The following is a 15205-nucleotide window of genomic DNA, read 5'->3' on the forward strand; positions in this document are numbered from 1 at the left end:
TGCTGCCGGGGAAAGGGCGCTAAACCAGTACTGCCGGGGAAAGGGCGCTAAACCAGCACTGCCGGGGAAAGGGCGCTAAACCAGCACTGCCGGGGAAAGGGCGCTAAACCAGCACTGCCGGGGACGGGGCGCTAAACCAGCACTGCCGGGGACGGGGCGCTAAACCAGCACTGCCGGGGACGGGGCGCTAAACCAGCACTGCCGGGGACGGGGCGCTAAACCAGCACTGCCGGGGACGGGGCGCTAAACCAGCACTGCCGGGGACGGGGCGCTAAACCAGCACTGCCGGGGACGGGGCGCTAAAGCAGCACTGCCGGGGACGGGGCGCTAAAGCAGCACTGCCGGGGACGGGGCGCTAAAGCAGCACTGCCGGGGACGGGGCGCTAAAGCAGCACTGCCGGGGACGGGGCGCTAAAGCAGCACTGCCGGGGACGGGGCGCTAAAGCAGCACTGCCGGGGACGGGGCGCTAAAGCAGCACTGCCGGGGACGGGGCGCTAAAGCAGCACTGCCGGGGACGGGGCGCTAAAGCAGCACTGCCGGGGACGGGGCGCTAAAGCAGCACTGCCGGGGACGGGGCGCTAAAGCAGCACTGCCGGGGACGGGGCGCTAAAGCAGCACTGCCGGGGACGGGGCGCTAAAGCAGCACTGCCGGGGACGGGGCGCTAAAGCAGCACTGCCGGGGACGGGGCGCTAAAGCAGCACTGCCGGGGACGGGGCGCTAAAGCAGCACTGCCGGGGACGGGGCGCTAAAGCAGCACTGCCGGGGACGGGGCGCTAAAGCAGCACTGCCGGGGACGGGGCGCTAAAGCAGCACTGCCGGGGACGGGGCGCTAAAGCAGCACTGCCGGGGACGGGGCGCTAAAGCAGCACTGCCGGGGACGGGGCGCTAAAGCAGCACTGCCGGGGACGGGGCGCTAAAGCAGCACTGCCGGGGACGGGGCGCTAAAGCAGCACTGCCGGGGACGGGGCGCTAAAGCAGCACTGCCGGGGACGGGGCGCTAAAGCAGCACTGCCGGGGACGGGGCGCTAAAGCAGCACTGCCGGGGACGGGGCGCTAAAGCAGCACTGCCGGGGACGGGGCGCTAAAGCAGCACTGCCGGGGACGGGGCGCTAAAGCAGCACTGCCGGGGACGGGGCGCTAAAGCAGCACTGCCGGGGACGGGGCGCTAAAGCAGCACTGCCGGGGACGGGGCGCTAAAGCAGCACTGCCGGGGACGGGGCGCTAAAGCAGCACTGCCGGGGACGGGGCGCTAAAGCAGCACTGCCGGGGACGGGGCGCTAAAGCAGCACTGCCGGGGACGGGGCGCTAAAGCAGCACTGCCGGGGACGGGGCGCTAAAGCAGCACTGCCGGGGACGGGGCGCTAAAGCAGCACTGCCGGGGACGGGGCGCTAAAGCAGCACTGCCGGGGACGGGGCCCAAGATCTGTGTGTGTGTCTCTCTCTCTACTGAACTTCCATTAATGTGCCTTTGGATGTGTTTACATGTGGCGGATTTGTTGCGCACTTGGGTGCGGATCTGCATCAGACTTCATCCCTTCAATTGAAGGAGTGAAACTTGCTGCAGTTTCTTTTTTTTTTACTGATCCTCTGCAATCTGCGGACGCCCCTCCGTGTCACATGGACAGGTCAGCAGTTCTGTTTGAGGGGCTTCTGGCTGCGGAGACCCTGACCGATGGCTAGAACGGAGCAGCTGAGGACGGGCTCTTACTATCCCGCCTGTCTTCAGTGAGCGCCGGCTGCCCTCTACAAGCGCTGCCGCTCCTCCTCCTAGTCACACGTTTTTAGAGAGCGCGCTTATAATTTGGGCTTGTATAGGATGTCACAGAATCCCGTTCGCTCGGCGCCACCGAATACATTACATTGAAAGGCTTCTTCCAATCCTATTTTTTTCTTCCCGTCTTTTATTAGCAGCAAACCCCCAGAAAAAAACGGTAAATTATCCGAGGACACCGAGTCTCCCGTAAAATGTGTCTCCAAGAAATCGGCGCGCGTTCTTACAAGTGACAGTGAGGATGAAGAATCGATGGACGTTGAAGTGTCAACTACAGAAAAAGATGTTAAAGCCGCCAGTGATGCCAAGGTAAAGCGGAGATCGCAGAGTGTCGCTCTTCTCATGGGAAGGTCAGGGATGTGGTGGAACGTGCAGGACATAGAGAATGGTTACAGGTCCGTTCACACCAATCCGCACCTCAATCTGCATCACTTGTGGATTTGGTTGCGGTGTTTGCAGTTGATCCGCAGCAGATCTCATCCCTTCATATGAAGAGGTGATTTCTACTGCAGATCCGCATCAACAGGGACGATTTTAATGCTTTTGGTGCAGACTTTCCTCTGTGGAACGTTTGCAGCCATGACGCTACCCGTATGTACATTCATAGCTCGCTACAAGTGATATTTGCAGAACAAACAGCAGGTGGCGCCCTTGTATCGTCGTCTTTTTCTGCATCATTCTACAGACTAGATGAATAGGTATTCTTACGGGTATGATGTGCGGCATCAGATGTGCGGCGCTTCCTGCTCTAGACCAGTTGCCCCAAGCAGTACCCCTTTGTTTCATATTAAACAGATCAAACCTTTTGTAATGGAGCTTCAGGGTTACTTTTCTTATTAACCCACTAAATACATTGCTCAAAAAAGTTCAGGAAGACTTCAGCCTCGCAGCACAACCCCACGATCCTTCCACTACGGGGATAGCCGTCTGTTCAGTTGCCATATACGGCAAATAATAGGAGTTTATAAGTTGTAAAACATAATAAAGAAGCCTGTCCACTAGGAAAGCATTAAAGGGGTTGTCCCGCGCCGAAATGTTTTTTTTTTTTTTTTCAATAGCCCCCCCGTTCGGCGCGAGACAAACCCGATGCAGGGGTTAAAAAAGAAAACCGGATAGTGCTTACCTGAATCCCCGCGCTCCGGTGACTTCTTACTTACCTGGTGAAGATGGCCGCCGGGATCTTCTCCCTTGGTGGACCGCAGGTCTTCTGTGCGGTCCATTGCAGATTCCAGCCTCCTGATTGGCTGGAATCGGCACGTGACGGGGCGGAGCTACGAGGAGCAGCTCTCTGGCACGAGCGGCCCCATTCAGAAAAGAAGACCGGACTGCGCAAGCGCGTCTAATCCGGCGATTAGACGCTGAAAATTAGATGGCACCATGGAAACGAGGACGCCAGCAACGGAACAGGTAAGTGAATAACTTCTGTATGGCTCATAATTAATGCACGATGTACATTACAAAGTGCATTAATATGGCCATACAGAAGTGTATACCCCCACTTGCTTTCGCCGGACAACCCCTTTAAGCTTGAATACAAGAATTGCTGTCAGCGAGGTTACTAGGTCATGTGCGAAGTGTAAATGAGTCCCAGAGGATGGATGATGCTGGATAGGGAGGCTCTAAACTCAGTTTATTTATAATTGGTTTATATATATTGTTAGCATCGTCCATTCTCACATCTAACGGGCCGTATTTTATTTTCAGATTTCGGTGCAGAGGGGTTTTTACAATTTAACCAAATGAAAAGTCAGCGTTTGCCGCCACAGGCTTTCAAATTTGACAAAAGTCCTAACCCTAACACATGTATAGTTTGTCGCCGCAGCGGTCAGGCTCCTCCTTTATGGAGGCGGTGGAGGAGACGGGCACCCCAGTTCTTGGGAGAGGCGTCCCACCACCGATCAGATTGTTATCGCCTCCTGTGGGATATGTGATAACCCCTTTAAACGACTAGTTGTGGCATTTCCCCACTATCCGGTAGTCTACGGTTAACGCTTCCCTACCTGCAGGACTTCTGTAAATGTTCAGAAGTCTCTTCAGTCTCAAACACTTTTCAGTAAAGCAGTGAATGGAAGAAAGGGAGGAGGGGGATGCAGCTGCAGTTTTATTGAAATGGCATTGGTGGCTGCAGACTGACCTCTAAATGAATGTAGTTCTCATTCGCCGGGTTGTCAGGGACTTGACTATTAATGAGCTATCCTCAGCAGGATAAGGTATCAATAGCTGATTGACGGGGTCCACCGCTCGGGATACCCCCGCGATCAGCTGTTGGCCCGTTCGCTGTCAGTGTGGCCGGAGCCAGAAGCTGGTAACTCTGTACACATCTCAATGGGAGCTGCTGCTGCATTACTGGGCACAGCTCATCACTGGGGGTCCTAGGTGGTGGACCCCTTTTTCAGGTGACGAGTGACTGTTTGCCAATTAGTCAGCTGATTGGGGGCATATTCACATAGTCCAATGATCGGGCAAACAAATGACCGTTTATGCTCGACCGTCGGCGCACGTGAAGGAGCCTTTACTCTTAAAGGGATAATAACCCTTCAGCCTACACGGACGTGCCAGAAGTCCTGGGATAGCAGTATGTAAATTGATGACTAAGTGGCATCACCTCAGGGGACAACTTGGGTAGAAGAATAAATCGGGAGGCATTATCTTGTGAGTGAGGTTAAACACCGGCCAGCGCGCTCATGGCGAAGCGACGTGAAGAATCGGAGTTGGAACAAGGTGTGATAGTGGGTGCCAGACGGAGGGGACATTCCGTTTCTGAACTTGTGTGGGCATTTAACGTTCCTGATTTAGTGTCGCGCGGGTACTGGCGTTACGTCATAGTGGGTGCTTGATGATCGCAACAAGCGGCGTCTGGCTAGAATTGTACAGGTGAACAAGCAAGTAATGAAATCACATCCACATCCAATGCAGGAGACCCCACATGTATCCCACAGCACAGCGTTCTTCAGCTTCCATGGGACACGGGGGAAGAAGACCACCCAGAGTGTTTCTGTTATCACCACAACATCGGACACATCACTCACTTGGGCTCGTTGGGTTGCTAACTAGACCCTAGAGGACTGGTAATGTGTGGTCTGGTGAGTCACGGTACCAATTTTTTCGGTCTGATGGCAGGGTTCTTGTGTGGCGGAGACCCCATGAAGCCACGGATCCCAATATTTGTCAAGGCACTGTGTAGGCTGGTGGTGGTGGTCCCATACTGGTGTGGAGTGTTCTCATGCCATGGGCTCACTGGTCCGCCTAAACACGTCATTGACCGGCGCACGCTACATGTCACTGCTTGGTGCCCACTTGCAGTCTTATCCCCATAATAATGGGATATGCAAGCAGGATAATGCTCCGTGCCGGCAGGCCCAAGTCGACCAAAATTGGTTGGAGGAGCTTTCTGCAGAGTTCCTATGAATGATGTGGCCGGCATGTTCACACGGCATGAGCCCAAGTAAGCATTTACGGGGTATGGTGGAGAGGTCCATTCACATCTGAGATCCTGCACCTTCAGATACCCCGAAGCTGTGGAGGGCATCCAGACGGCTCAACATCCCTCCAGACGTCTTCTGCCCACCTGTGGAATCCATGTCATTTGGAGTTGCTGCACTTCACCGGCATAGAGGGGTTTTGCATGATATTAGTTCCTGTCCCATGACTTTGGGCACGTCCGTGTACGTGACCACCTTTGGTGAATGTTGTGGACCGCCACTACTTCAGGCCGGGGCGACGCTGACCATAACATTGATTCCTGGGACCAGCAGCATGAAGTCCAGATAGAGGTGACCTCAGGCAGCAGTTTATCTCGCACCCCTCCGGTTCTGAAGACCTCCCGGGACGTGGACTTCCGTGCGTGCGCCGGGTATTAGCAGCTCGTAAGCTCTGAGCCCGACTTTTATTAGCTGTCGAATTAGTTTGGTGTCCCTTTAATTTGTCCTGATGGAGCGCTCCTGCCTTGTTTTGTTTTCCAATCCGTATCACAGGGAGCTGCGATCCGTCTCACTGTACACAAGCATTAACACATTTGAAAATACCTCAAGTATGTCATTTACACGCTGCGTTTAGTGCTTAATGAAATGATCATTGGCTGTTGTTTATCTGCAACCACTTGTTCCAGCAGGTGCAGCCGGGGGTCCGGGGGGCTGTTAACATCGCCATGACACTTTAGAGCTGTAGTCTGGACCGCCGCCAGGGGATTCTTGCTCGGCATCGCTCACAGCTTTTGGGATCGGCGCCAGAAATGGTCTAAGCGTATTAAAGTGTCAAATCAAAGCGTGCTTAAAGCGGAGGTGCTGAAGTTTATGTCCCACTTACCCAGATAACTCCATTTATTGGCTGATTCGGCTAAATCACAGCTAGTCGAGTTTATTTATCGTTAGTCTTATTGGGGGGTGAGAGGGGCTGCGGTTTGATCTGACAAGCTTCTAACCCCCCCCCCCCCCCCCTCAACCCACTTGTCAATTGCTGCAAGAGTGCAAGAGGCTATGACACTAGGCGAGCGCCATGCTGCTTCATCCCCGGCATTCTCCAAAGGACACCAAGTTCCCCCTTTATAGCCCCTGGGGCAGATTTACTAATCCTGTGTCGCCCCTTAATGACGTGGCTTATTTTTTTTCTCTCCTTCCTTTGTGTTTTTTTTCCCCCCCCTCACTATTCAGTAAATCATACCTTCTCCATCGTCGCTGTCTGCGGGTTGTTTTCTGCGGGACGACTCATATTTTTTAAAGGTACTATGTAATGTGGAGTGAAATGGAAAAAAACGGAATCCTGCCATCTTTGGGAGGTCTTATTTTACGGCGTACACATTTGGGGAAAAATAACCCCACTTTATTCTGTGGGTCAGTACGATTACAGTGATGACAAAATTTATATAGTGCTTTCAGCTGCGGCACCTCCGGCTCCCATGCCCGCGAATTTAGGCTACGGCGGTCTGCTGGGCACTTTCTGTAGGCGGTGGGTTCCTTCCTCCTCTTCCACCGACTTGGGCTGCAAGTGAACCGGCCACTGGCACTTATCCTGTGCAACCTACCCGATCTGCTGAGCTAGGATGGACTTACTCCCTCTTTTGGGCGGTGTCTAACCTTACCAGAGTGTCCACCGCCATTATTGACAGGCTGGACCGCTCTTTCCATCAACCGCTACTAAGCGTGTTTGACGATGATGATTTTGCCACACATGACCCTCCATGCGATAGATCTCGTAAACTGGCTAGGCCTCCTTGCTTGGGGCACACGTGCAGCTCCCCAGCATCACCCTGCCCCCCCCACCCCAGTTCCTATGGGGCACGATCAGAGCTCTCTTACAGAGATGACAGTTTTCCCTGGGGGGGGGGGTGCTATCTGGGTTTCATGAAGTTCAATCCCCACGTGGTCCAGGTAGCCGCCTCTAGGTTGACTCGGTCTTCTATCCTTCCGAGGTCCGTAATATGAGTGCCCAGCTTGGGGGAGGGGGGGGGGGGGTGATAAATAAAATTACCTGAAAGCGCTGCGGAATAAGTTGGCGCTATAGAAATGAGGTTTATTATTTTGGACTCCAACCTGGACGAGGAACAGGCCTCCAAGGTCTCTGCTCTACTCTTCCTTGGTCAGACCTCATCTGGAATGCTGTATCCTGAGGATAGGTCACCAAAGGTTTTGCACAGAAAACCCCATTAAATGGGGTATCATGAAGAAAATTGTACATATTTTATTTTTTTTGGGGGGGGGGGGGGGTGGGGGGGGGTGGATTAGGTCGTACAGGGTTCGTCTTGCAGTAAAAGTGACGTGAAGTTTGTTTGTGGGTCAGAACAATTATGGTGATACCAAATACAAATAATAGTTTATGCTTTTACTACTTCCTGAAAGTAAAGAAACTTTTTATAAACCAAAATTGCTTCCCCCTCACCATGATCTGACACCCTGAGCTTTAAAAAATTTTTTTGGGCACTTTGACTTTGTGAGCTCTCCCTCTCTCTCTCTCTTTTTGCAGGATGGGCTGTAGTTTTTATTAGCATTATTTTGGAGTATTTTTCTACACCTTTTTTAGTCATCATAGGGGATTTTAATTTTTTGATCACTTAATCGCTTGTATTCTATACTGCAATACTTCAGTACTGCATCATATAGTGATTTTCAGTGTTGTCTATTAACCCTTTTTAATCCGCTGTCTGAAGACATTCTGATTGAAGGCTGTACAGCTCTGATGTCAGAAGCCATCCGTCAGGGTATTCTTACTGTATATTACTGGCCACTCTGTTGTTGGGGGGCCTCTCCAGCATGTCACATACCGCAGTACTGGCTCTAGCCAGCAGGTGGTGCCGTTGTATAATGGCAGAAAGAGGAAGCCCCCTAGGAAACCCTGAATCCAAAATTGGATTTCAAAGGGTTAAGCCACAGGCTATAGACACGGCTAAATATGCATCCATGCATTGGGAGGCTTTACTAGGCTGCCATGCTACCTGTCAACACCCTCTAATTGTGTGTGGTGGGCCGGAAGGACCCCCTTTAAACGTGCAGTCAACTTTGACCATGGTTTGTCAGTGATTAACCAGTTTTGCATGTGAAGGAGCTGTAAATCTTTATAAGCAATCCGCGCCTGAAGGGAAAATGACATCTGCAGGTATTTAACTACCTGCGGGTGTCCAATGCATCTCTATGGGGCGCGGATCCGCGTGCGGGAGAAACGCTGCGGATTTTAAATTACAATTTAGCCGTGGACATGAGGCCTTACTGCCTGCTTTGCATCGGCATGTTGTGTTCCCCGGAGTTCTATCCTTATCAGTCCAGAGGTTCTAGAAGTCCTCCAGGCTGACGCTCGCCGAGCTCTGAGGAGAAAGAAAGAGAAAGCCGTTTACTTTTATTTCTGACCGCTTTCACGTGGCCGTGTTTTACTCAGAATACACCGTGCTGACGCTATTGGGACGGACATAGAAGGTGATGAAATGCGATGATGTTCACAGGGTTCAGTATGTTGTTGGGACACCTTTGGCCTCCATGACTGTAGGAACCATCCACGGCCGCTTCCCACCAAATTCCCATAGATGTGTGGAGGGATTTGCCCCCTTTCTGCGAAGAGAGCTTCAGATGGTGATGGGGGTTCATGGGTGTGTTGGGCGTACACGGATACGGCGCTCTAGCTCATCCGAAAGATGCTCGATGGGATTGAGATCCGGACTTTGGCTGGTTAATGCAGTCTGCTGACCTTCTGCTCTACAAGCCTCCACACTGCGTGCCGTATGACATGGTGCTCGGTCATGTTGGTGGAGACACGGAGCTGTACCAGAGTCGTACCACAGGGCAGGTGATGCCACATTGTTTGGAATGTCTCTGTACCCATTGACGTTGAGGGTGGACTTCACTATAACCAATGGCTCTAGTCCTTCCCAGCAGAACCCCCCACACCATAACAGATCCTCCTTCACACTTCACTGTTGGGATGATGGAGTCACATGGAAACCGCTCTCCAGGCAACCGTCACACCCAAGTGCTGCCATCCGTTCGGCAGATGGTGTGCTGTGGTTCATCCACACTTGCCTCCACTCACTGTCTGACGCTCCGAGCCCCATCGCAGGCGCCTCTGTGCATTGACTTCTGTGATGTTCCGTGTAGCCGCTCGTCCATGGTAACCCTTCACATGCCGTTCCCTACGGAGGGTTCTGGTGCTAATGGGTGTCCAATGGCCTATGAGACCTGCTGAGCGAGGGCAGACGATGTTTGTAATGTCTTCAGAGCTCCTACAAGGCTTCGTTGTCCATGTTCTGTCAGTTTACGAGGTTTCCCTGAACATGGCAGCACCGCACACACCGGATGGCTTCCATCTTCCAATAACATGGCAAACAGTGGACTCGGAAAGGTCCAGAAGCTGCGATGTCCTGTACTGATTGGTTGGTGACATCCCCCCACCAGACCCCGTTGTTGGCTCTACACCTGGTGACGTCCGAACCCCGTTGTTGGCTCTACACCTGGTGACGTCCGAACCCCGTTGGCGGCTCTACACCTGGTGACGTCCGAACCCCGTTGGCGGCTCTACACCTGGTGACGTCCGGACCCCCGCTGGCGGCTCTGCACCTGGTGACCGCCCGGACCCCCGCTGGCGGCTCTGCACCTGGTGACCGCCCGGACCCCCGCTGGCGGCTCTGCACCTGGTGACCGCCCGGACCCCCGCTGGCGGCTCTGCACCTGGTGACCGCCCGGACCCCCGCTGGCGGCTCTGCACCTGGTGACCGCCCGGACCCCCGCTGGCGGCTCTGCACCTGGTGACCGCCCGGACCCCCGCTGGCGGCTCTGCACCTGGTGACCGCCCGGACCCCCGCTGGCGGCTCTGCACCTGGTGACCGCCCGGACCCCCGCTGGCGGCTCTGCACCTGGTGACCGCCCGGACCCCCGCTGGCGGCTCTGCACCTGGTGACCGCCCGGACCCCCGCTGGCGGCTCTGCACCTGGTGACCGCCCGGACCCCCGCTGGCGGCTCTGCACCTGGTGACCGCCCGGACCCCCGCTGGCGGCTCTGCACCTGGTGACCGCCCGGACCCCCGCTGGCGGCTCTGCACCTGGTGACCGCCCGGACCCCCGCTGGCGGCTCTGCACCTGGTGACCGCCCGGACCCCCGCTGGCGGCTCTGCACCTGGTGACCGCCCGGACCCCCGCTGGCGGCTCTGCACCTGGTGACCGCCCGGACCCCCGCTGGCGGCTCTGCACCTGGTGACCGCCCGGACCCCCGCTGGCGGCTCTGCACCTGGTGACCGCCCGGACCCCCGCTGGCGGCTCTGCACCTGGTGACCGCCCGGACCCCCGCTGGCGGCTCTGCACCTGGTGACCGCCCGGACCCCCGCTGGCGGCTCTGCACCTGGTGACCGCCCGGACCCCCGCTGGCGGCTCTGCACCTGGTGACCGCCCGGACCCCCGCTGGCGGCTCTGCACCTGGTGACCGCCCGGACCCCCGCTGGCGGCTCTGCACCTGGTGACCGCCCGGACCCCCGCTGGCGGCTCTGCACCTGGTGACCGCCCGGACCCCCGCTGGCGGCTCTGCACCTGGTGACCGCCCGGACCCCCGCTGGCGGCTCTGCACGTGGTGACCGCCCGGACCCCCGCTGGCGGCTCTGCACGTGGTGACCGCCCGGACCCCCGCTGGCGGCTCTGCACGTGGTGACCGCCCGGACCCCCGCTGGCGGCTCTGCACGTGGTGACCGCCCGGACCCCCGCTGGCGGCTCTGCACGTGGTGACATCTGATGGTGTCTGTACTGGGATCTCCTGTGTGATCCTTTCCTTTTAGGCCTTATTCACATGGGCTATAAAATCGTACGATTTTGTAGCTCTACAAAAACACATGTATGGGAAGCTGATGGTTTCCAATGGGCTCTTTCAGACTACAAAATGTATGTGAACCCATTAGTAAACATCAGCTTCCCATACGGGTGTTTTTGTAGCGCTACAGAATCACGTGACTTTGTAGCCCGTGCGAATAAGGCCGCTGGGGGCGTCAATACTCTTGTCAACATGGTGTGTTGCATCAGTATTTGTAAGTCAAGGCCAAGAGTGCGCCCTGCAGAGAAGTCATAGTGGGAAGCATTGTACCTCTGTGTGTGGCTCATTCCTGGTTTTGGCTTTCAGGGGTTCTCCAACAAAATATTATTTCTGGTTCTATTCTGTCCGCAATCATAAACATTTTTTGTGTTCTTAGTAACATTTTTTACTATCCCCAAAAATTACATCATAATGGCGCCACCTACAGAAGCAGCAGGGGGTGCTATTCTAACATTAGTGCTGGAACATCTGGGATATAAAACAGCAGGGGGCGCTACTCTAACAGTCCTTGATTATATCTGTTTACGTGATTCCTAAAAGAGCCAACGAATCAGTATGGGCATTTCACTAATGAAATACCTATGTTACTGCAGTGGAGGCACTGATTGGCTGTAGTACCTCTCTAAAGTGCAGTGGGGCACTACATACCCCGTACTACTCTGTGCCCGGCGGCTCCGTATGTTTCTGCCACGCTGTGTACTGTACCCGACCCTGTAGAAGCTTCTGCCGCAGCACACGTAGTAAGTCACTTCCAGCGTCTCTCCCCCGGTTGGCGCTCTATCTGTATCGGGTTTGTTGTTACTCGCCCTCTTGTCTTAGTTGACCTTTTGGGGTTTGTCCACAGAGTTACGGTTATAATGGTTGCAGCTTCCCATAGTTGTCCCGGAACACATTAATAATGTAACTCGAGGTCCCCCCGGATTGCATTTGAGTGTAATGTAATCCCAGCAGTCACATGACCGCGGCGGCGAGTAGTTCTGCGCTATACATGTCCGGCTCCTTCAGTGATTCGGTTACTTGCTCACCTCAGGATGAACTCCTTGTAAATGTATAAATAACCGTAACCTCACGTCTCCTGAACAAACTTCCTTCTGGAGGAGCGCTATTTATACCAGCGGCTTATTTACGCCGGCTTCATAACAGTAGAACAAATTGGGTCAACAGAACGAGCGCCGAAAGAACGAAGGGGCTTATTAACCGCGATATCCCCAATGAGATAAGAACTCGATCGCAACCCGTCAGTGATGGAACAGAACCCAAACAAATATAGAATGGGCAATAGGTGAAAGAAATCCCCAACCGTATCTGGGTGCCGCGGGAGCAGAAGGCACACCCAGAATAGTGTATATAATATATTTGGGTCCCAGTCTGTAAGAGATATTAGACAGATATCATCTTATCCGTTGTCGGCAGCAGTAAGTGTTATTGCACACTTAGAAGACCCCTATGGATATACAGCGGTGCCTCGGCCTACCAGTGTAATTCGTTCCATGACGGCGCTCTTGACTCATAACACTCCTAAGTCCAATCACTTTTCCCCATTGAGATGGATTGAAACGCCATTAATGCGTTCCGGACCTCCCCAAAGCCCGAACTACATGTAAAAAACCAAACATCAGCACTCCTCTGCCGCCGGCGTTCCGGTCCTCGCGATGGTCTCCGTCACTGCTGCAGCCTGCCGTGTCCTCCTTCACGCCGACAGAGCATTTCTTCCTGAGCCGTGGCATTGATTGGCCAATTTATAAATCGTGCCTCCACAACACGATGGCTGTGATCGGCTGAGCAGCGCTCAAGAACCAATCACAGCCATCGCATTGGTTCATCGAACGCTGCATTAAATGGCTGAGCAGCGCTAGAGAACCAATCAGAACCATTGCTTCCTGGATGCAGGATTTATGAATCCCAAAACCAGGAAGCAATCTTTTGTGGGCGGCCGAGGACTGCAGGAAGCATGCTGGAGCTCTGGAGAGCAGCGGGAGGACCCGGACCGAGCCTGCTAGGTAATGTGTATCTTTTTTAATGTAATGCAGCTAGGGCTTATTTTCAGGGTAGGGCCTAAATTTCAAACTTCCCCAAAAATCCTGAAAAATTAGGGTAGGGTTTATTTTTGGGGAACAGGGTATCCTATCCTGGTTAAGTGATCACGACTAGCTCCAATAATCTATATCTGTGAATGTCACCAACTTCAGATCGCCTGATCTGCCTAACAGAGGCCCCAGCAGAGCCTCCAGCCTCAGTGATGTTTTCTATTTGTAATTGACAAACTGCGGGAGAGAACGTTCGCGTCAGGCTGGTCTCCGAGCGCATAGTAAACCTTCAGTAATGGATGTGTCTGTAGATTATTTCATCGCTATTTGTGCGGTATTTGCCCATTAGAAAATGAAATCTGCGGCGGCAAATGCCAATCCAGATCTGCCCAAAAGTAAAGTATAGCAATACGGAGGCACATACGAAGAAACGGGTCCTGCTGCATTTTTTAAAAAGACCGCCATGAAAAATACAGCTATGTGACTAGATACGCAGATTTAGCGCCTTATTACGGTTCGCAAAACACGACCAAATACTGAGGTGAAATACGTCCATTTGAAAGCGGCCTTAGCGTATGCTGACATGGCATGGATCATGCATCAAATTAAGAGCTGCTTAGTGTGTATATGAAGGCTCCCCCTGTATGCAGAAGACAGCAGGAGCGCTGTCTTTTGTATACAGCTGCTGTGTTCTCGGAGCGGGATACTAGCTAAAACAATACTAGCGGTGGTATCCCGCTGAGAACTGATGAGGCTCATCGCTGATTTGTAGCTTGCTGAAAGTTGGCGATAAGCGAATAGCGCACGATGGCGGCACATTTAACCCTTTCCAATCCACTGTCTGACGTCTGAAGACATTCTGATTGAAGGCTGTACAGCTCCGATGTCTGAAGACGTCCGGCAGGGTATACTTACTTTATATTACTGGCTGCTCTGTTGTCGGGGGAGCCTCTCCAGCATGTCCCACACCACAGTACTGGCTCTAGCCAGCAGATGGCGCCATTGTATAATGGCAGAAAGCGAAAGCCCCCTAGGAAACCCTGAATCCAAAATTGGATTGCAAAGGGTTAAACACGATTATCGCTCAAACGATGGCTTTTGAGCGATAATCGTTCTCAAAATGGGCTTTGAGTGGATCCTGCACTGAGCAGGGGGTTGGACCCAATGACCCCGGAGGACCCGATGACTGGAGGACCTGATGACCCCGGAGTACCCGATGACTGGAGGACCTGATGACCATGGAGTACCCAATGACTGACTGGAGGACCTGATGACCCCGGAGTACCCTTCCAACTCTACCAGTCTATGAATTCCATATAATGCACTGAAAAACTTGTAAAAATTTCTAAGTGGCTAGAAATGGAAGAAAAACTTAATTTTGCCATCTTTGGGTTGGTGGTCATAACATGCATATTTTGGTAAAAATGACACCACTTTATTCTGTAAGTCTGCGTGATTACCACGATACCAAATTCTTATGTTTTTTTATATTTTTGCATACTACTGTTAAACATTTTTTGCAAGAGATTTTATTCCTCTTCTGACCGCCGTCTTCTGGCCGCCGCAGCGCTTTTGCTTAATTCTCTTTCCATTATCCTAGTAGTGAGGGCTGTTTTTTGTGAGACGTCCTGTAGTTTCTCTTGGTACCATTTTGGAGTGCATGCGACTTTTCAATTTTTATTACATTTTTTTTTTTCTTGGAGACTGGGTTATTTTTTTCTGACCACGTTCACCACGCGGGATAAATAATGTTAAACTTTGATACATCGGGCTTTTACTGACGCAGCAAAACCAAATAATTGTTTGGAGTTTTTATTTTTTTTAACTTTTTTTCGACTTTTTCTAATTGGCAAATTTATTTTTTTTTCACTTTGTTTTACAGGTTTTTTTGTTTGTTTTTAGCCCCCATAGGGGACTTAAACTTGTGATTATTTGATTGCTCATACATTATAATGTAATGCCATAGTGCACACATAATACACATTCTGACAGGCAGCTTCATGCCACAGGCATGCCTAGATAGGTAAGCAATCATGGCCGCCCCGTGGGGCCTCCAGAAAGCCCCAGGATGTTATGGCTACTGAACGGCGTGAGCACTGATTGCGGCTCTTGCAGGCGGGTGTTAGCTGTCAG

General features: G+C 52.9%; 1 protein-coding gene across 4 annotated transcripts in view; it reads left to right on the forward strand.

Annotated features, from left to right (window-relative positions):
* Positions 1 to 15205, forward strand: part of LIG1 (DNA ligase 1) — a 64927-nt gene that overhangs the window by 12574 nt on the left and 37148 nt on the right. For 3 of the 4 annotated variants that reach the window (XM_066606201.1, XM_066606203.1, XM_066606204.1), the window contains one exon: positions 1911 to 2082. In XM_066606201.1, the coding sequence (XP_066462298.1) occupies positions 1911 to 2082 (172 nt within the window). The remainder of the gene's footprint in view (positions 1 to 1910; positions 2083 to 15205) is intronic. The other variant, XM_066606202.1, reaches the window with a different exon arrangement.

Source organism: Eleutherodactylus coqui, chromosome 6 (assembly GCF_035609145.1).
Source record: "Eleutherodactylus coqui strain aEleCoq1 chromosome 6, aEleCoq1.hap1, whole genome shotgun sequence".
Lineage (NCBI taxonomy): Eukaryota > Metazoa > Chordata > Amphibia > Anura > Eleutherodactylidae > Eleutherodactylus > Eleutherodactylus coqui.